General features: G+C 39.0%; 1 protein-coding gene across 1 annotated transcript in view; it reads right to left on the bottom strand.

The window, feature by feature from the left end:
- TMEM145 (transmembrane protein 145) overlaps nucleotides 1-22797 on the bottom strand; it is a 55461-nt gene that overhangs the window by 28966 nt on the left and 3698 nt on the right. Inside the window, exons 2-3 of the mRNA XM_072425607.1 lie at nucleotides 1636-1710; nucleotides 47-124 (exon numbers count right to left, since the gene is read on the bottom strand). Of these exons, the coding sequence (XP_072281708.1) occupies nucleotides 47-124; nucleotides 1636-1710 (153 nt within the window). The remainder of the gene's footprint in view (nucleotides 1-46; nucleotides 125-1635; nucleotides 1711-22797) is intronic.

Genomic DNA, 22797 nt, shown 5'->3' on the forward strand with positions numbered 1-22797 from the left:
TCATTCAACAAATATTGTCCAAAATTAATATGAAGCTCCAACAAACCTTGTTCCCATTTTTGTACACTGCAGGCCATTGAGATGGGTCATCAAAGTACAGAAGAATATTTTGGCAGCATTTAGCCTGCAAACAAATATAAGAGAGTGTTAAAAGTCCAAGATGTTACCAGTAAAAGTCTTCCTTTGGGAAATAAGCCTTTCTTATGCTTTTCCAGCAACGGGTCTGATTTATTAAAGCTCTCCAAGGCTGGAGAGGATACACTTAAATCAGTGAAGTGATCCAGCAAACCTGGAATGGATGGAAAGTCATTTGCTGTATGCTAGCAAATGTTTTCAATCCTGGACCAGATCCATTCTAGGTTTGCTGGATCACCCAACTTCACTGATGAAAGTGTTTGCTCTCCAACCTGGGAGAGCTTTATAAATTTTCATACGTGTTCTTAAGATTAGGTTTGATGCTCGGCAACTTGAACTGAAGATCAGTCATTTGGCCCAAAGAGATTATAGTCAAACATCAGTTTGGCAATCGGATTCTGTGTCTAGGGCAATGACTGGTATGTTCTGCCCGTCATCATCCACTGGCCAGGCCATATGTTGTGACTGTCATTGACAATGTCATTGACAGTGGGTAAACCCATTTAGAATATCTGTACACCCGAGGCTATATGCTATACTTGTTAATGGCAGGTACAATGTATGGCTCAGCCAATCCAGCCTAAAGCTTGACAGCTTTATGCTATACTGTACATGTCATTGGCTGCGGTATGGCCATCTAAATGCACAGTACACTAGGATATATTCCCCAAGGGCTTCAATGAGATTCAGATTCCGCTATCAAATAATCCTGAACACTGGTGTTATTTGGGAAAACTGTAGGTAAACATAACCCTCTATTAGTTTCCCTTGCTTTCTATATATGTGATATTGTTACCAATAAGGAGGTGAGATGGTGGAGAGCTAGACTCCTGTATAAGTGAATATTTATTGGAATGAAATATTGAAAGCAATCCCTCCAAATTTGTGAAAAGAAGAAGTGAACACCCATATATTGTTGACAGTCATATATAGTCATGTATAGTAGATATAGTTTAGTCTTAAATGTAACTGCCCCAACAGAGCATGGTAATGCCCTCATGTACATTGTGGTATGCAGCATAAAAACCATTTTGGAACCAGTGCAGGGCATTGACATCCCATTTACTTTGAGTGGACTTTTCACACTAAACACACATTAATGCAACGTATCTCAGTGGCCAAGTGTAAATCCTGCTTTGAATTTTGAGTAAGTCGTTCTTGAGGTCTCTAAAAAAGATGCACTACCAAGGCTATGTTCACATCTGAGTGTTACATAGTTAGTGCAGTTGAAAAAAAGACATACGTCATAAGGAAATAAACATATCCCAGATAAAACCCTGGATAGAGATGATTTAGAGGAAAGCAAAAACACTTATAAATCCTGGTTTAATTATACATCCTGCTCCAAAAGGTGTCTTTACTTAGAACTTTAATACTTCAGTTATATTCTGTAGTTTCCAGCAGAATACCTACCACACTGTGACTTTAACTACACCACACCACAATACTTCACACATGATTATAAAATGGGCATATCGTACATAAAAGCAGCACACTTACCTCCGGGTATTTAAATCTGAACTCAAGTCGTCCATAGTCTGATAGAAAACAGAAGCGTGTGAGAAAGACCCAATCCTTAGACGAAAAAGAGAAAGAATTAAACATGTTATATTTGATATAAAATATTCATGCTATCTCGTATCTCTCCTTTTTATCCTTCACTCACTACCTTTATACAAAATCCCATGAGATCCTCTACAGTCTGGGTTGCATTGCATTATTAGAGATCTTGCTAGAACTGCCAAACTATTGCTGTATTTGGCCAGAGATGTATATATACAACATTCGGTGCCTTATCACAGTTCTCCAAGACTGGAGAAGATAGACTATCATGGGAGAACCTGGGTGATCCAACAAACCTGGAATAGATCTGGTACGAGATTGAAAACGTTTCTCAAATAATACCAAATAAGTTTTTAAAAATACGTTCCAAGTTTGCTGGAATACCAAAATTTCTCCATGATAGTCTATCCAGTCCATGATAGTCTATCACCAGTCTTGGAGAGCTTTAATAAATCAGGCCCTTGGTGTGATGCCCAATATTTATTTTTGATGTAGTCCTCCCTGGTGCCCTAGGTACTGCCCCACAAGTACCACATTTGTAACCACAACATAGTCTTTGTACATCCATACCCATGGCAAAGGCCAGCTGTGTAGTTTATTGAACTCTCTAATCCGCATCTCTTCAATACAACCTGTGATATTCAAATGTATTTCTCAGCTTCAGATCTCTTGTCTCTCTTGTGCTGGGTTTTTGTTCTGTTGCAGATGTCTGATTTTGTGTGTCCTTTTGCTACCTTTGAAGCTGAACTTCAGAATAAATACACAGCTGAAATACATATGTATGAACTCCCTTTCTGATATCCAAAAAAGGCTTGTTATTCCATTTAGTGTTTCGTGTTTCTGGTACCCCCAACCTCACTATATCCCCAACCTCCAACCTCCCAACCTCACCTTGTTATATATTGTTAAGTCTCCTTTCATTGATGGGCATTCACAAACATTTTCATAAGACCATAACTTATTTAAATAATAAAACATAACATCATGGCGTACATTACAGTCTCATTTACCTTTCAACGCGTTTCGCAAGTTGTGGTTCTTCGGGAATAAGAAATGATGAGACCAGTACCTCCTAGTTGCATTCTTAAACTTTCTACTCACAAGATGAAAGATTTGCTGGTTGCCAAGTATTCACCTGTATATGAAGGACTCTAGTGCAGAGCGGAATGGATGGAACTAGAGTCCAAGGACCGTCCGAGGACTATGATGTGTTACTTTAGTTAATCAGCCCCACAGTGTTTTGTAAGAATTTTAGAACATATGGAGGGGTTTTATAACATTTATAACGTTTATTCTTAATTTACAGTGTGACTGTAATGTAGGCAATGTATGTCAAATGATATTAGTACATATATGTTTTAACATTTAAATAAAATATGGTTTTATGATCATGTTTGTAAATGTCCATTGATGAATGGTCCTTTAAAAATCCCTAACAATGCTTGTTCATTTGTTTTGTATTCTGGGTGATATTGGATGTGGAACCATACCTGATTGGCTCACAGTACTGACATTTCTCCCTGCTTTACTTGTTTTAAAATACGGTTATATAGAAGTCAAGGTAACTATATTTATAATACAGGTCGTACCCGAGTTAAGGACAGCTGATATACGGAGGACTCCTAGATACAAACAGGCTTCCCTGCTTATCTGTGTGCAGGACAGAGGCTTGATGGGGGAAGAAGTGGTTCGCATGACTTGCAGAAGAAGTCTTTTGCTGTTCTGCAGCCTCTTGTAACACTTTAATGACCAAGACAAACTCTGCAGTTGTTTCTTTTTGCATATCAAAGCACAGCTTGCTCCAGAAGATAATGAATGTACAGGCTTCATAAAGATTATGTTTTTGCTTTCTTTGTTATTATTTTATACAGTAACTGACACCACACTGCCTAATATTATTTTGAGACAAACACCTGTCCTAATTGCATTTATTAAAATAATGTAATGACTTACATTCAAATTCAACTTAAGAACAAATCTTCAGTCCCTATCTCGTATGTAACCCGGGGACTACCTGTATATTAAATAACTATACACCATTAAGGAAATTAATATGTGCTTGGAGTTCATGATAAAATACTAATTCACTATTCATACCATCCCCGTAATTCTGATTCTTAGACTCTTCTAGTTTCCCTGTAATTCTGATTCTTAGATTCTTCTGCTTTATCATTTTGAATATCATGCGCACTTTACCAAGCCAGTAGAACTGTAGCCTGAAAATAAAAATCTGCTAGTTTGCACATTTGTTTTATTGAAGACTTTGTATCTCTCTTCTGCCAAAAAACCTTTTCTCTTCTTATTTGATTTTTTTTCCTTTCAAACATTTTATTGTGGTACTGTAGTGAGGCTATAACATATTTTATAGAGATATGCAGGTAGTCAAAAATTGTAAAATAAGAATGATTCAACAGAAAACAAAAATCTGCTGAATAGAGATAAAGTTCTCCGCAGTTCCGGATATCTATCACCCAGTGGAGATGGGATAGACATAACAGTGGAAGGTTCGCTCCTTTTATCTAATATTAGCAGCTTTTTTGTGTTCATGTGCAGTGCCCAAAATCTATCAAATGCCAAGGAGTGGAGTCTTGTGCTGGCTGGGGTGGTACAACTCTATTGTGTTTTGTGTCCATTGTGTACATCGGAGTTGCATCATACCTACCCGACGCATTGAGTTGGGACTAGACGCAATGGGCGAAATGCGTCGGGACTAGAGACATTATACTTTCATGTATTGAACCCTCTATTATTATACAGTCAGAAATCAAAACTGTCTAGCTGATTGGTCTGACTATACCCATAATACTAATGGGTCAAGACCTTTTCTACTTTTTTGTATGTTTTTATGTAAATTATCACAATATAAGCTTACGTTGCCAAAAAAAAAAACCCAGCTTTCCTGCTCCAATTGGAATGTAGACAACCTTGGCAGGTCTTCCAGTCCTTTCCCATTATATATGCAATTCAATTTAAAGGCACTGTAGGTGCTCCTCCTCAACCCCACAATAGCCTACAATTGGTAAAGCAAATTCTCTATTAGGTTACAGGTGTTTTTAAAGTATACAATTTGTAATCATTTATTTGGGAAGTAGTTGAAGCAGATCATTTCCTTCCTGCGTTTTCTGTACAATACAAACCGAGTATGCAGGAACATGACCAAAATGTTACATTTCCTCCATTTAAAATACTTTCACATTTCAAATGACGAATCTTTAACCCTAGCCAGTCTACAAAAGAGAAAGCTAATGCTAAAACAAGGAAAGGTGAAGCAAGGGGCGAGCCTGGCCCTTATCTGGTATTTGGGACAGCTCTACCTAAGCAACGGTTGCTAGGATGCCTATTCTAGTTCAATGGTTTCCATGCCAACCGGCCTGGGAATCTGGGAAAAAACCCAGAAAAAGAATTAAGACAAAGAATAAGAAATCAGAGCATTCCGGTGCATATTAGCATACAGCAGGCCAGGAGTTCAGACTTTGTTAGCTCTAGGCCTATACAAGCCTTGGCCCGATAAGGGCAACCTGGAAATTGTGGTATTTGCAGAACAGTGAGGTGTTTATTGTAGGAATATAGTAGATACTCAGGCTGGATTATTTTTATTTATTGACCTTCTCACTGCACCATAAATGAAGACCTCTGTTAGGTGTCTCTGGATGGAACCCCGAAGGACAAGCAACAGCCATAGCAATGGTGTCCCAAAAAACAATTCATGAACACCTGCAGCTATGAAATTCCTTTTCTAATGAAAATTGGTTCTATGATGACTAAAAAAACCCTGTGAATTGTGACTATGTGATCCAAAATCTAAAGTCATGTAATCTTCTCTAATGTTAGAATCAGAGAGCAAACTAGGTGATCCTTCTCTACAATGAAGACCATGTAACCATACATTTTGGCTTTTGGTTGGACTCCGCTTGGTTTAATATCTACCTGGAGTTCAGCTTTTACTTAACAATGGCTGTGGCCCATTAAGAAAGTAAACTCAGCCAGCAATATATACCCTACACCAAATCTTCCCAGCTGTATCTAAAACATATGCCATGGATGTGCTGGGGGGTAGTTGACATGTGTCCATGTCAAGTTTAAACTTCTTTTTACTGGGCCTAAACCCATCCCCTGTACACCTATTTTTAATTCAGAGCTACCTTTTATATCTGTTTTATCAGTCAGCTTTAAGTTACCATTGACTACAGGGTTCTCCCCTGCCCCATCCGGCATTTTTTAATAGCTTTCCAGCTGTTTTTGGATGATTACTGAATTGTTTGGTCACAATACAGGGGCCACCACTCACCTACAGCTTCTTTACACCCAGCTTAAAAACATTTCTAGGGAAAATACTGGACTATTGTTCAGTAAAACTGACTCGAAGCAAGAGCTGCTTGTATAGAACACATTCTAAGGTTACCTACATACGTGTACAGCGCTCATACATCTTGTGGGATCCACGAATGAGGAATGATCGTAATACAAGTGAATGGGAGAGGACTCAGCGGGGTGCCGCTCACTTGTTCAAGCCCCTCTATTCTCCATAGAGCGGGACGGTGCTGTATGCATGTTTCATCTAACATGTGTACATAGCCTAAGCCCTTCCCATTACAGAAAACTTCAGGTTAGATGGTCTGTTGTGGGATCAGGGGTAACTTGTTTTGCAAGTGCCTGTACCGTGTTAGGTTAAACTTTATACACTTTCACATCTTTAATTTATTGACTTGTGGGAAACTTTGCAGAACTGGCTCGCCACAATTTGACGTAATATGACTTTAGTGTTCCCAATGTCAGCAGAACTGTTTACCAGTTTAATGATGTGTGAGCAAAATGATCATTGTATGCACGCTAGATTTCTGTGATTTGAGATTGACTGTACCTGTCCCTGAGATTTGTTAAGGTATCCAATCTGCAAGGTCAATACCAACCAACAGCTATGGACCACCATTGGTTTCTTATGGGGATGAGGTAATGTGCATCATCCTCCCTCCACTCTTCCAAGATCAATTGCCCAGTGGCAATCAGAATGTTTGCATGTAGCTTACCATACATACTAGCCACATACACTTATTTTCTATCAATTTTTTTTAATTACATTCACTTAGAATCAGAAGGCACATCGAAAGCTTTTCCTTGGTCTGAACATGCTTTTTTTCCAGTACAAATTATTAACCCAATTAAGAAATTAGCTTTTTTCTTTTCAAATGCTATGCAAAATCCATTGAAGAAAGTACTCACTGCAAGTAATAAATTCACAAACTGTCTAACCAATCTGATGAAAGTGGAAGTAGATTAAAGGAATAGTCTACTCTAAAAACATTAAAAAAGTAAATCTGTGGCCAGTACATGGACATTCAAGTAAATGTTGTAAATAAAAAGATGAGTTTAAAAAAAACCCTACTGACCTCAGTAGCTTCAGGCACTGTGAAGCAATTCATCGTCACAGCTCATAGCAGATGAAGGAAAGTCATTCTATTAACAGCTCAGCTATGCCCCATCCCCAGATTTTTTGGCAACCTTAATTGTCCCAGTCCCCAAGTAGTTATCTTTTAGCCCTTTAACGTCTATTGTAAACACATGACATATACTCCGGATGTGGGGAGGTAGGGGAAGTTGATCTCTTAGGAATGCTAGCTTGAAGGACTTTTACAGTGCTTTTACAGAAATTTGAAGAAGGTTGCCCCATATTGCTTGCAGTTACAAAGTTCAACAAGGACATTTTAAAGCTCTTTTACAAAGATGGGCTTTAATAAATACTCAGTGACCTCTACAGCATCAGGCACTGTGAAGAAATTCATCCTCAAAGTTCACAGTAGATGAAAAAAAGTAATTGAAGTCATTCTCTTGGAAGCTCAGCTTCCTTTGTCAAGCAGCGACTTGGAGTAGAATATGTTAATATTTCAATGTTCATGGAGTTTAAGGGGAACTAATAGCAAGGGTGATTTTTCATTAATAAAGAAAAGTCCGTGACCAACCTTCCCTGCTTTGCAACATAAAAAAGTTTGACCATGTCACTTTAACTACCAGGCTTCTGTGATTTATTCAACCCTAATCTTAACATATTCTGATGCAGACTGGCCTAGCTAATCCATGCAACATCGTTTGCCATTGCATGTCATACACAAAGAATATGGCAATCCCTTACATATATGGAGAACATAACGATAATTATACAGGGGATTTATTCCATGTCCTCCATTACGTCAAAGCAATTGTTGGTACAGCATGCAATCACTTTCCATAGCCTTCTACTCCATCTTCATTTTTGTTTCATTTTCATAGTTACAGCCGAGCTCGCTGAATTTCTGAGTATGTGAATGTTGAAACAAAGGATGAGTCTAATGGTTATCCAATTTAAAAGATAGAGTGCAGCCATTCCAATTACATTATAAGCTCTGCCCCATTTCTCCCTGCTTTCTATGTACATTTCATTGCATTTATCACAAGTGACATTTCAATTGCTGCATGCTGGGGCTTGTGAACAAGTAAAATACTGCACTGAATAGTTTATCCGATCTCGATATAGAGACATGTACGAGGGAGGGAGAGGAGAAGACAGAGAATTGACAGAAAGAGATGAAGGAGGGTAATGCAGGAATGGGGGCTGAAATGGGGCAAATGATGGGAGGATTAGGAAAGAGAAGGGTTCAAAAACAAACCAAATCATGAAAGCCTCTAAAAAGTTAATTTCATTATGTTATTAAAGATCCATTCATAAATTGTGCCGCCATAACTTACATCAATGCAATGCCATTCAGAACTCTGGCATTCCATCAATGGCATTCACTGTGAATGGAACCCCATCGCACTGTTGTGCTTTCTGCCGCACTGCTAATAATGCTGCACGCGTACATTTTCGCGCATTGGGTAGCTCAATGAAATGTAACGCAAAAGAATGAACAACCATACATGCATTCAACACACTTCAGCAGACCAGGCTGGTGTAAAAGAGCCCTAACGTATCAAAAGGCAAAGCCAACATGTTCTGGAGCCTCCAAAGGGACCCTTCCTCAGGGCTTAAAATTGATGGTAGAAATCTGGATGGTTTGGGGCTTGGATTAGAGAAATTGGGTAATCCAGCAAATCTGGAATGGATTTCTTAAAAATCATTGGACTAAATACATTCCTGGTTTGCCGGATCACCCAGGTTTTCCCATGATAGTCTATCTGCTCTAGCTCTTGATAAATCAGGCCCAATGTCTACTAAATGTAATGAGTTGCTGCCATGTGCTTGGCTGATTAGATACTTGTGTTAACAAGCAGTTGAATAAAGAATAGGAGAAAGTAGAGTATTTTAAATGCAGCAGTATTAAAAAAGTAGACAAAACGTATACAGTGTTACATCACACATTTAGTACATATACTTCATGTTCCTACAATCCCCTGAGCAATATGCCTTTCATTACCAGCCATCAGCACTTGAATTGATGTGCCTTGTCAATCATTTGTGATTGTGACTCCTTGAATCTTCTTTAACCCATTCTTAACTTCATATTTCGTTGTGTAAAAGTCCTCTGAAGAAGCCAATATTGGCGAAACGCGTCAGGACACAACATCTGTTTTTCAACCCCCTATGCGCTTATGTCTGCTATATTAGAAGTCAATTTCTAGTTCTCCACATCCCCTACGATATATTGCTCAGGGGATTGTAGGAACATGAAAAATATGTACTAAATGTGTGATGTAACACTGTATAAGTTCTGTCTACTTTTTTTTTTTATTATGCTGCATTTAAAATACCCTACTTTCTACTATTCTTTATTTATTTGCTATTGAACGTCTATAGGGGTATGCAGCACTTTAAACATTAGAGGAGGTGAATTGGTATACCCTACACTTTCATATTTAACAAGCAGTTGAACAGATGTATCTAATAAAGTGCATTAAATAAATCAGCAGAGAGTGCAGCAACCTAATATGTACAGTGTGGAGGAAGGAAGGGAAAGGGCATGACTCAAACCAATGATAGAAAGGCAGTATTTTCAGTATAAAGATCTGAAACATGTTCCTCCTTAATAATTATTCACAACAAAACCATTTACTATTTATTTTCAGTTTTTTTGTTTGTGAACATTTTTTGAGGAAACCAAACATAAGAGTTAAAAATACTTTATATACTCAGATATAAATCAAGATTTTTCACCTGAACAAGCCATTAGAAAAATAATCTCAGTTTATATTCAGGTCACACCCAGTGGCGTGTCCTGAAACTGCACGTCTCTCTGCTTTAGCAGATAGAAGTTGTCCAACATAAGCTGTTTATAACACTACTTTACTATGAGGACACAGTTCCATCTACGAGTGTCCAACAATCATAAACCAAAGATCATTTAGCACTAAAGGACCCATCATAACTAACTCAAAAGTACAAAATAAGGAGAGGAAAAAGATGACCAGACTGAGCCAGTGGTTTAATTTTCCCCTTTTAAATAAAAGTTTATTTATTTGATTTATTTATTTTTAATACATTATTGCCATTTCTGTTGGTGTTAACGGTGGCAGGGACATTTTGTACTTTAGGTTTATAATTGAGTCAAAGCAGGTGACCTTTATTCTCATGTAACTTGTTTTATATTCAGATAGATTTATATTTGAGTATATATGGTAACTCATCCATCTTTTTTTATTTAAAGCAGCATGATGTGGGTATTATTTATATATATATTATACATTATTTTAGTCTAGGTGTTGGTGGCTACTTCTGGTTGATCTCACTTTAAGATCTCAAGGTGACTAATCACTCAAGCCTGTTCTCCCTTACCAAAACCAACCACAAACCCTGTTCCATAGAAGCCATTGTTTCCGTACCTTGCATTGATGATGGATACGGAGGTGAACGTACCATATGTACAGTCATTGTAGCTACACACAAGCTCTTTTGGGGTTCAGAGCCATATATATTATAAGTGGGTCAGGTGGATGATGGGAACCCTTTCTATGGCCTAGATATGGTTCACATCAATCTAACTTTCAGTAAGTAGAGAGAAAATATTTTTATTGCCAGTAGTAGAATGGGGGAGAAGGGGGGGGGGGGGCATAGACTGCTTTAAACACAGGAGACCTTTGATTAATCTGCCTTCCGTCCGAGGCCAATAAAGCATCATACAGACGTCAGATTGAGAGGATCATGACCGCCTTGGGTAAAAATCTAACATTCGTACCGTTGTCCCACTGAGCCGTTCATTGATCTTCTGTGTTAGATCACTAAAAACCGACAGCTAATGACCACTATTGTTTTCTACTGGGGAGGACGCAGCAAGATACCTCCCGCGCTTCCTCCCCCTCCCCATTCTGTAGAACAGAACAGCGCTGTTTGAACAGCATGCGTTCAACTGATGCTGAAAGCAATCAATAAAAAGTGAGCGTGCGAACCAGACGAAAGACGGCTAGAATAAAAGTATGCATAGAATACTTTTGAGAAATAAATCAACAGGGCTTCTGAGAGGGGTGGGAAACTAGATTAAAGTTTTAAACTGTTCTGAAAACCACTGGTTTTCAATGCAGAGATGGATATAAGAGAGGTAAAGATAAAGACAAAATAGTAAATGAACGCAAATGTGGAAATGCTACCTAGGTTATTTGGGGAAAAAATAAAAGAATTCTGATTGGTTGCCACGGGCTTAAATTTGTGATCATTTCCTTTTTTACAATCTTTACGCATCCGCCCCAGAGAAGGACACAAGGGAGGAGTAAAAAAGAAATAAAGTGCATACAATTACCCTCCAGGTCTTATAATTCTATTCTCCATCTTTATTATCCCCCCATAGCACTAACTTCCCATTAACTTCTGCATTGTTAAACTGTGTTTAGTCCCAGCAATAAAGCTTATGCAACTCTGAATTTGAGAAAATTGCAGTAGCTGCACTTAAAATGAACACAAAAGAAAAAAATATTTCTTAAACATAAAACACAAACACAAAAGGAATACCCAGAAGCAGTTCCAGTTATTTGATCAGCCTTCAGTAAGAGACTCAAATTACTTACTACCCACCAAGCAGATGGTGTGTCCTAATTAACTTTTGATCGCCAACAATCTGGCCATCTTCATAAATAAGTAAGTGCTGACAGAACAGCGTGTAACATCTCAGTCAAAACACACAATAATCTTCTTCCAAAAGCTTACTTCATCAAACGCTGAATTGTGTCTATAGCTGCTGTAATATACATGACCGATCGCTCTTCTCTATACGGATATGACGCGGGAATATGAAGGTCTAGACTTAGGAAAGACATTTCAGTTGGAATCAGCTACCTTCCATGTATATTATTATTCTATAGATTTCCTTTGGAAAGCAGCCACTATCTAAGTAGAGATGCCTATTCCCTGCCAGCATGATGCAAGCAACTTTTCAGAAGCAGTGGTCTCTTTACAGAGGTCCAACATGCCCCCTGCTCAGTCGGAGCTCTCCAATCAGCCATAGGGCTATGGATCCAACTCAGAAAGGAGGCATTTTGAACCTTTGCAGAGAGACTATCATTTCCACAAAGATAGCAATGGTTTCTCTGCAGTGTTCTGAGTGCACAAGCCTGAAACCCATTTTTAACATCTCCAACATTTTCATCCCAACACAGTTTTTTACCCATATCATTTTTGCAAAGTTTATAACCTGATGATCCTACCCGCTCTTCCCTTGGCATAAGCAGCAATACTTTCATACTTGTTATATGACTTTCATACTGTGATGCAGTATACATGTAATGACACTAGGGTTCTGATGGACCTGGTTCCCGAAAACCTCTTCTCTATGGTGCTCCATCCATCGACTGTGAACTCTGATCTCATCCCTAAGGACACCAATGACCCCTTCACCACCCAGACCTTGCTAATAGAAGACTGCTGAATATTTACCCTTGTAGTGCAGGGGCAAATCCACTTTAAGGGTGATTGTTTCCTTCCCCAGAGTTGACCTTTAAACAAGCCGAACAATCCTGTCTGTCAGCTTGCCATTCTTTCACACCATTCCCAAGAGATAGGCAACAGGTCACTCAGCCAGATATTGCTTAATGAATAGTCTTCTGTACCACAGCCAGTATATACAGGATAATGGAGCATTGCTACTATGCAAACAATATTTATAATTCCGGCGGGAGCATTTATAGACTAGAACTGCTCAACACTTTTTCTTATAAAGCTTTTTCATCTCAGGAATCCAAAGCTAATATTAAGCGGCACAGTAGAGGCCGTCACTAAAATATCATAACATTTGCTTTATATTATACCAGTGCCAGGCACCAGGATGGCATTTTTATTATTACGCTATTTTCTATTTTTGTAGGCTTATTTTTAGAGCCCGGAGTCTTTGTTCATAAACGGGTCACTTAATTGGTAGAAAGTGATATTTATTCTGTAGCTCCAAATTGCTGATGGGTTTGATATTGTAAAGCAGAGAAGTGGAATCATAATCTCTGTAAATAGTATTTATTACCCACAGGCTGTACACAGGACATTTAGATATCCATTGTGGTGAATTGGAAATGTTCGGCTTTTCCTCTGGGGCACCTGTAAGTTTTATATGTGATATTTACAGAGACATCAGGACTACAAGAGATGAAGGGGGAAGATTGATCAGGTAAGTAAAGTAATTTTTACTGGTATCCTTGACAGAAACAAGCATTTTATCCTTGCAATGATAGATAACCATTGCAAGGGTATTTTTTTTATTATCTCCCCCAGTGTTCAGCTTATAAATTCACTCCATTTCCCCTGACCCTCTGTTCATTCTGGCTTACTTCTCCACATCCGGGCTGTTGACCTCTGTCTTTACCGGCCTTTTTATGACTTGGTTTATCTCCTGTGTTCTTTCTTGCTCCAATTTTATCTTGGCTGCCCCCTCCCAATTCTGTTTGGCCACTTCACAATGAACGGGTCTTTCTCCGACCGACCCCTTTCTCTATTCTGGCTTTTTGCTCCTCATCCTGGCTGTTCCTCTTAACCCAAGCTAAGCTCCTCTGCCCTCACTTGCCATTTTTGCCCTGGTTGCCCCCTTCTGTCCTGGCTTGCCCTGATTTAATCCTGGTTGGCTCTTTCTCCAAGCTGCCCCCCTCTCCATTTTGACTGCCCCTCCCGATCATGGCTGTCCCCTCTGTCCGAACTTGCCCTGGCTGTCCCCTTCTTCATCTTAGATGGCGCTTTCTCTATGCTGGCTGATCCATTCTTTCACTCTCCAATATGGCAAACTATTTTCCCCCAAATCCACCATGCCTGCCCCTCTCTCTCCTGACCAACCCCCATCTGTCCTCATTGGCCATTTTTGCCCTGGTTGCCCCCTTCTGTCCTGGCTTGCCCTGATTTCCTCCTGGTTGTCTCTTTCTCCAAGCTGCCCCTCTCTCCGTTTTGACTGCCCCCTCCTGATCATGGCTGTCCCCTCTGTCTGAACTGACTTTTTATCCCCTGGCTGTCCCCTTCTTCATCTTAGATGGTGCTTTCTCTATGCCGACCCATTCTTTCCCCATACAATATGGCAATTTTTTTTCCCCCAAATCCACCTTGCTTGCCCCTCTCTCTCTGACCAACCCCCATCTGTCCTCATAGGTAGGTGTCAGCTTCTGTATTGTGACCCATCTTTCAGTAACCACCCAGGGTGGTGCACCCAACTAAAAGGGTCTGGAGAATACACTCCATTCCCATATGTGTAACTGTCTGTAATCTGGGTTGGTATAATATTAGCATTCGCTAACAGGTGACAAACAAAGAACTTCGTAAGACTGAATACAAGGTTGGCCACATGTATCATTCTCATGGTGGAGATATCAGAAAGGGGAACAAGCTGGTGGCCTGTTTGGTGCATGCAGCTGTACAGAGAAGAATCTGACATCCAAGACTGCAACAGAAGCAAAATATGGAGTCGAAAAAGAGCTTCTATTTCGGCACACGAGCTTTTAGGCAACATTCAGCCTTGGCAGCAGAATCCCCGGTAGATGAAATCCATATTACCATCTCCCTCCTGTCTTTATAATAGTCAGGATTATTACTACTACTACATGATACATAAACAAATACACTGAAAACTGCAATTCCCATATCAAGCTATTAAAAAACACTTTACTGTGTTTTTTTTTCAAACAGGAGTCAGCAGAAAAATGCAATTACTATAATTTACGCAACATCTTCTTTTAAATTCAGAGATCTGAAAGGTTTAAAAAAAAAACTTCCTTTTTTTTGATAAAGGATTAAGTAGACCGAAGAGCTAAAACCCGCACGGTCTATACATTTGTTGTCTTCAAATATATATGCTGGGCTATGATTATATGTGTATTCAGGATTATTTCGATTTTGATTCCCACTAGCTCACATGCCAGGCTGACTCATTTATCATTTACTGACATAGTTTATATTAAAAGAAAACTAATAAAAATGCACAGACGATTCCTCCTAAGAGATGTTTGATGTTTCCACAGGGCTGATGTAAGTTTCTACCGGCTCTGAGATCAGAAGTCTAGAACAGCTTTAAGGATCATCATTAAAGTGAGCTTAAAGCAGAACTCTATATAAATTTTTTGCTGCAATGCTTACATCCAATGTGGGGTCGTCTCCTGTAGTAGTTTTATTTCTCCACTAGGCGTCACCATTCTTTTGGGTTGAATAAAAGCCAGCATCATTCAGCTTTAGTCTAGTTTGTCACTGACTTGCCTCCTGGGGGAACTTTAACATGGCTCACAGTATTCCGGGACTGGACATTGCTGGCAAATCATAAGAGCATGCCACTTAGTCCATAAGACGCCATCAGTCTTCTGGTTCATTCAATTCACTTTACTATGGCTCACAGCACTCCTGGACTGAACATTCATTGACATGGTATAATGTGAGTGATTGTTAGTTTAATAATTATCACTGGTCTTCTGGGTTGAATGGAGAACAGCATAATTAAACCCAGTCCCTATGAATATATTTGAATATATTCTGTCACAGACCCACCCCCTAAAGGAACTTTAACATGGCTCACAGTACTTCTGGATTGAGGGTCCACCGACGTTACAATGTATGTGCCACTCAGTCTAGTAGATGTCACCAGTCTTCTGGGTTGAATTAGGAACAGCATCAATGAACCCATTTCCGGTGAATCTAGGGATCACCCCCTGGGGGAACTTTAACAGGACTCAGAGCCCTCCTAAAATTAGCATTGCTGTCAAGTTAAAAAGTGAATGTAACTCGGTTTATTAGAATTCGCTAGTCTTCTGGCCTGAAAGAAGGTCAATGAACCCACTTCCTGAATATATAGTTCTTCCCAGAACCGTACCCTGGGGGAACTTCAACATGGCTCACAGTACTCCTTTGCCGACACACCATAACGTAATTACCATCCAGTTAAGCCTGAAGGACCAGAGACCTGTGACTTAGAAAAAGCCAGAAGACTGCCGATTTAAGGTATCAGTGTTCTCCCCAGCCCTTTTTATCCGGGCGCACCACCCAGCACTTTTCAGTAACCACTCGGTTGTTTTTGGGTGGTTACTGAAGAATTGAGTCACAATACAGGGGCTGCCAGCTGCCTAAAATTTTCTTCCCACTCGGCTTAAAAACATTTCTCGGTTCAACACTGGGTATGTATAAAGAATTTTTTTAAAAGAGGCATGGGGGGTATCTTCAGGAAGAAAGCTAGAGGTATACATAAAAAGATTCACTTTTGTACAAGCTGAGGATTTAAGGAAGATTGAGCATAGCAGGAATGAATGATACTAAATCATATCAGCATTTTCCATTATCTGCAGCTGACACCGTGTCCTATTTTATGAACTGTGTGTATGGGAGGGAGTCCTTCATGACTTTGGAGTGCAGGCACAATTCATCCAAAAAAATTATTAAACCAAGAATTGATGGTAAGTGAAACAGCTAACCCTGACCTTTGAAGAAACCTCTAGGATGACCAATCAGAGGGATATAATGAATCTTAAGATCCATCAAAGAATCGATACAGTTTCTTAGAATAGGTTTGGAATGACAGCAGACTTACAAAATGCATTGTAAAGTTACCGTCCACTATGAAGAACCCCATACTGGGCAATGCTGTGCAACCATTCTTGGAGTAAGTGAGTGTAGATAGGAAGTGGTCTAATAAGGCTGAAGACGTTTATAACCAATAACATGTAAAAAAATAAAAAATAGAGAAATTGGTATATTATAGGTAACAAATTGCAATTTTTTATGATATAAAGTTCTTAAGCAAACCAAATGTCCTCCAGTATTGGGTTGGATCTACTTCACCCTTCTCCTACCTTTACCTGCAATGCTAATACTATATGATAAAAAATTCACAATACCATACTGCTATACCTGCTCCAAGACTCTCCTGACAAATTATTGATGTTTGCCTTTGCACAGATGTCCACAAATGCCATGTAATCAATCTGAGTAGCAGCTTTCTTACTGCAGCTTCTCCATGGGATTGGAGCTACTATAACTCTAATGACGGTGGGGACTTCCAGATGGTTTATTATTATGAAGATCCCAGCCATGGACACATTTCATTAATATGCCTTCATAGGTCAAAGTTGCTGTATCCCTCCAAAAACCATATCTGCTAGAGATCTGAGCACTGAATATATTAAGGGGAACAATTTACTTTAAAAGAGACCTATCATTGAGTATGTTTCTGCAACCCTGAACACCTATATGGCTTAAAGTCATAAATATTACCAGAAACCTTGAATACTTCAATTGGCCAAACCATTTCTGAAGAAGGAGGCCATCAACCTCAACATCAATTTGAGCATTGTATAATCATATGTGACCAGTCCCCCATGGTCTCCTCTCCAGGAGACATCCATGTTGTGTTTGGAGGTGGTTGGAGGCACTCACATCATCTCTACAATACAGAAGTAATAGTCCTCAATTACAAGACAGGACATCGAAGGTCCACCTACATTTTGGAGCACACAATGGAAAGAAGAGGGTCTCCAGCCTGGGGTCGGGTTGGGGTAAAGAACGCAAGAGACCTTTTTTTGTACCCTAGACCTAAATTAACATTTTACCCCTTTTTAGTGCAAGTGTAGCCCCAATGAAAGGATTGACTTATTCCTAGAGAGGTTTGAAGCTGATCAATGGTGATCCAGACCCAGTGGAATGAAGTTGTTCTTCATATGTGAACCAACTGCCACTATTGGGCATTGTTCTGGCACCCCAATCCTGTTCCCTACCCACGACCTGTATAACTGAGACTTATGTCTTCTTCTTTTCTATTCCTGCTGCTAGATCAGGCACAGAATTGGAAGATTTGAAGAGCAAACACAAGTCTTCAACTCTACAAGGACAGACACTGAATGGAAGAATGCCAACAGAAGGTGACCGAACCATCATATTCTGGTCAGTTAATAAACAGCCAGCATAAACTTTCCAGCACCAAAACATAAACAACTATTAACTCACTGAAGCAGGAATAGCAACGCTATGAAGCCGGTATGGTATATTTTAAGGAAATCTTCTTTCATGTTTACACATTAAACAAAGATATGAACTATGAAAAGCTGCTTTTCCGTTTCATTACGTTGATACGGTTCCTTCTATTCTATTCCATACTTGCTGCTGGAACACATTTTTCATAAAGTTTCTCAATTCTAAAATCAATAGCTCTTTAAGGTACAGGAAAAAATATTTACAGCTTCAATTTATTTTTTCTAATTTATACCAGTCGAGTTGGATAGAAGCTTTGCCAATATCTGCGAGATTAAAGGCCCATTCTACAACCATTGGGACCCATCTTCTTACAGAGTTAGGCTGAAAAAGACACAAGTTCATCATGTTCAACAACTAGGGACCTAAACATATTGCAGATAAAAAACCCTATAGACATCCAGAGGAAGGCAAAATCCCCTGGTACAATTTGCTTTAACAGGGGAAAAAATCCTTCCTAATCCCGTGAGGCAATCGGATGTTCTCTGCATCAACAGTCACTGTTATCTTTACTTTAAAACTTTATTTCCCAGTTATATTCTGTGCTTCTAGAAAAACATCCAGCTTTTTCTTAAAGCAATCTATAGAACTTGGAAACTAGGGAGCCTATTCCACATTTTCACAGACCTTACAGTGAAGAATCCCTTCCTTATCCGGAGCTTAAACTTCTTTTCCTCTTACAAGGAGTGTCCTCTTGTTCTTTGTAATGACCTCAGAGTGAATAATGGGGAAGAGAGTTCTCTATATGGACCATTTATATATTTATACAGGGTGATCATATCCCCCCTTATATGTCTCTTCTCAAGAATAAATTCAGGTCAGCTAATCTCTCCTCATAGCTGAGCTCCTCCATTCCTTTTATTAGTTTAGTTGCCCTACTCTGCACTCTCTCCAATCCCACAATGTCCTTTTTGAGAACCGGTGAACATTAAAACAAGAATCAGGTAAATGCTTGAGGAGTGCATTGGAAGCCAGGATATATCTCCTGTTAATGTGCGGTGCAGATGGTCACTAGTTTAACAAGTAGGAGTAAGAAGAAGTCTTCAAGGGATTGCCAAAAAGGCTGGATATCCAACATTGGAACCCACAGATATTCAACCGCTGACATCCCAAAAAAACTGACTTCAAGTTTCTTGTTTTGCCCTAATTCTTGTTTTACTGTTCTAGCTTTGTTATAAATATTGTAGCAACATGCAGAAAATATATTTGAGTTGACGATTCCTACTAATTGGAAAAAAGGTGGTCAATAACTATACATGGAAAAGCCAAAGTCCAGCCACAAATACAAATAAATAGCCAATTAAAAAGTAAAATAACAAAATCACTTTTTGATGCAATATTTATATTTTATTGTTATATTTGCTGTCCTAGGTTGTCTTCATTCTATGGCCAGCATCATTAAACTCACTTCCTCTGAGCCCCAGGTCCTTCTCGACCTACCAAATCCTATGAATGGTACCACAATGATCTTCTTATGTCATTATGTTCTCTCCTCTTAATATGCTCTTTGTCAGAATATAAAATGATGGATTTTTAATTCTCCCACACTTCACCCCTGTTATATGGGGACTACAAGGGCTGATACCAGGTAGCTTCTGTATGCTTTATCTCAGCTGCTAAATTACTACTGTATAAAGATTTCTTCATAAGCTTCATAGGCTTTATATATTAACTGGTAATTATTTATAAGCTGCCAGATATTGATCTCTTGCCACTCTCACACTGAACACATCTAAACCAAAGAAGTTAACCAGTCCCTATATGGTAGGTACACACATTTTTTGCAAGAATAGAAAAACACCTGCAGATCTTGCTGGAAATTGTGAAATGAACTTAAGTCTCAGATAAAGTTTTCTTTGCTATCTTCTGTAAACTACAAACACTTACGCCTTCCCACCTATGTAGTAAAGAGGAAATTAGGTGACCATGCTGCCCCTCTAAAGGTAAGCATGGATTACATAAATATCACAAGCAGCCAATCGGTTTAATGGCATGGATGAAGCTGATAGGAGGAGAGAGAACCATATGGAGGATAATTTGGCTACCCCCAACCATCACACCCATTCATGGCCAAAAGCCTATAGGCACCCATGGAAAATATAATGAGATAAGGAGCTTCTAGTGAAGGGTTCTGTTAATGTTAAAGCATCCAAAGACATTTAAGACAATTGTGTAGGTCCAGCCTTCTTGTAACAATCTGAGGAAAGGTCATGTTTTTGTTCCAGTATGTTTGCACACAAAGCCAGCTTTGGAAGGACATGGTTTGATGAGTTTGGAGAAACTTGAGTGTCCTACACAAAGCCCCATGGTGGATACCAGTATCAAATGTTGTTTTGGATGAATAGACGCAGATTCAGTACCAAAAACGCACCTCAAAATATTGTGGAAAGCCTTCCAAGAAAAGTTAGGGCTGTTAAAGACACAAGGAAGGGTATGAGGGTACGCCATGTTAATGCCCATTGTTTTAGAATGGGATGTCCATTAGGTTCATACAGATGTAATGGTCAGCTTTTCACAAACTCATTACCATATTGATTATAACAGCGTTCAAGGGGCGTTATGACCCGCACGTATTATATAATGGGACATCTTGGCTTTCAGTGTGCTAGCATGGAGGTCTATATTCTCTAACTAAAATGGCCAAGAATATCCCACCATTTACCTGCTATTGTGGTGAGAATAAACTTCTCTGGTGCACAACATTTTGGAATATGTTAGAGCTATACTCTATATACTTTACAAGCTAGGGTAAACAAAATTATTTTGCAGCAATAATTGCAACTTTATAAAACCCAATGCAACATAGGAAACAGTTTTCCTACCATGGTATGAATTAATATTCCCTCCCACACTTGTACTGATTAAATTTAGGCTATTCATTTGCAAAGCCTAAATCTCCTGACAATTTTAATATATTATGGTTGGTGTGGGAAAAAGGTTAAAACCTTTGTTAGGTTCTCATTGATAGTTGTGTCCCTGCTTTGGAGATGTGGCCCCATTACTTATCCCATTCACATAATGATCATTGGAAAAGAAAAAGAGAGAAAAGAATCCTTTAAGAAGATAAAGACAGTATAAAATGTATATTAGACATCAATTCTATTCAAAAAGTTGTTTGAGGTTTCCCTTTAACAGACGGACCTTTACAATATACTGGAATGATCTCTGGAATAACTCTTAAATGGCAATACATAGAGCATAACTGGCATTAAAGCAAAACCCCTGCCAAAAAAGGATAAAAATAAATAGCTAAATACAATATAAAAACTGCTTTTTCTGCAATATTTAGTTAAAAATTAGGGATTTACCCTGTAGTACTTTTTTCTGACTGGCAGCAACACTGAACCCATGTCTACTGAGTCCAAAAAGTCCCCGGATCTGGCCAAGCCTGGTATAACTCAATGAAAAGAGAAACAGCACAGTGATATCATGATCTCTCTGTCATTCTGTTTTCTCTTCTCCAATCGGTATGCTTCGTGTCGGCACATGAACTTTTTGGCTTCTTGCGCTGCTACTCTTTTCACATTACAGTCCAGCTATATGTTCATGGACTGCAATATCAAATTATATCCAGGTATTCATTATGCTTCTGTTAAAAATAATGCATTTCATGATTTATTAATTATAACAGAGCTTTATTAATTTATGTCTTATTTCTGTCTTAGTTCAGCTTTGGGTTACAGTGTAGGTGAACCTTATTAAAAAGCATGAGCGCTCAGGCAGTAAGTTTCATTCTCATCTCTTTCCCCAATCGATGTATCTGAAGCCGTTTTATACTATGTTAGCACAGCTCCGTGTTGGTAAGCTGGGCAGATCAATCACATACGTGTTAAGAACACGTATCAGCACATACTTTAAGAGTTGAATCAATCCTATTTAATGCAATCAACATTGATCTGGAATGTATGATTTCACTTTTTCCTGCTTCGATTAAAATACTTACATGGGAGATCTAATAAGTCATTTCATGTTAATAGACATACCTTCAAAGAGACAGTGCCAAGCTTTGGGCCATTTTAATGAAACATGCTCCAGGTTAAATTGACAGGTAACTTCAGCTAAACTGAAACAGAATGCGACTTTCATCTTGAAAAGCCTCTGGAGCAACAAGCAAAGGTCGACATGAAGATTAAAAGAAAAATAAAATTAATTTGAAGGCTTGAAGAACACGCAGAAGATAGTGGTGGACTTCTGGAATAGTAAGCAGCGTTGTGTATGTGCCTCTTCAAAACTTTCTAACCCCCTTTTACCCCTTTTTAAGGTCAAATATAAAACCAACATATGCACAGTAAAACAATGCTTTTTTCTAAGAAGACTTTTCTTTGTTGGCTGCTGGTCTAATGTCTAATAAAAAGCTGCACGGCCATTCAGAAGGAATCGATAACCATCCCATTGGAAAGTCTTTTTACATATCCACTTGGTTGGGTACTTAATTCACCACAATGCAGGAATGAAAGGAAAGAAGACCCACAAGGTCATCAAGACCTTCCTGCAGAAGAAGTAGCTTCACCATTATACAGATCCTATTTTCAACCAGGGTCCCATGGATTCCAAAGGATTTCTCCAGAGGTTGCTAGGAGTTCATTGAGCAATGAGCAACTCTCAGCTCCCTACTAGATTGTAAGCTCTTCGGGGCATCGTCCTCTCCTCCTATATCACTCTCTGTATTAGTCTGTCATTTGCAATCCCTATTTAATGTACAGCGCTGCGTAATATGTTGGCGCTATATAAAT

This window comes from Pyxicephalus adspersus, chromosome 11 (assembly GCF_032062135.1).
Source record: "Pyxicephalus adspersus chromosome 11, UCB_Pads_2.0, whole genome shotgun sequence".
NCBI lineage: Eukaryota > Metazoa > Chordata > Amphibia > Anura > Pyxicephalidae > Pyxicephalus > Pyxicephalus adspersus.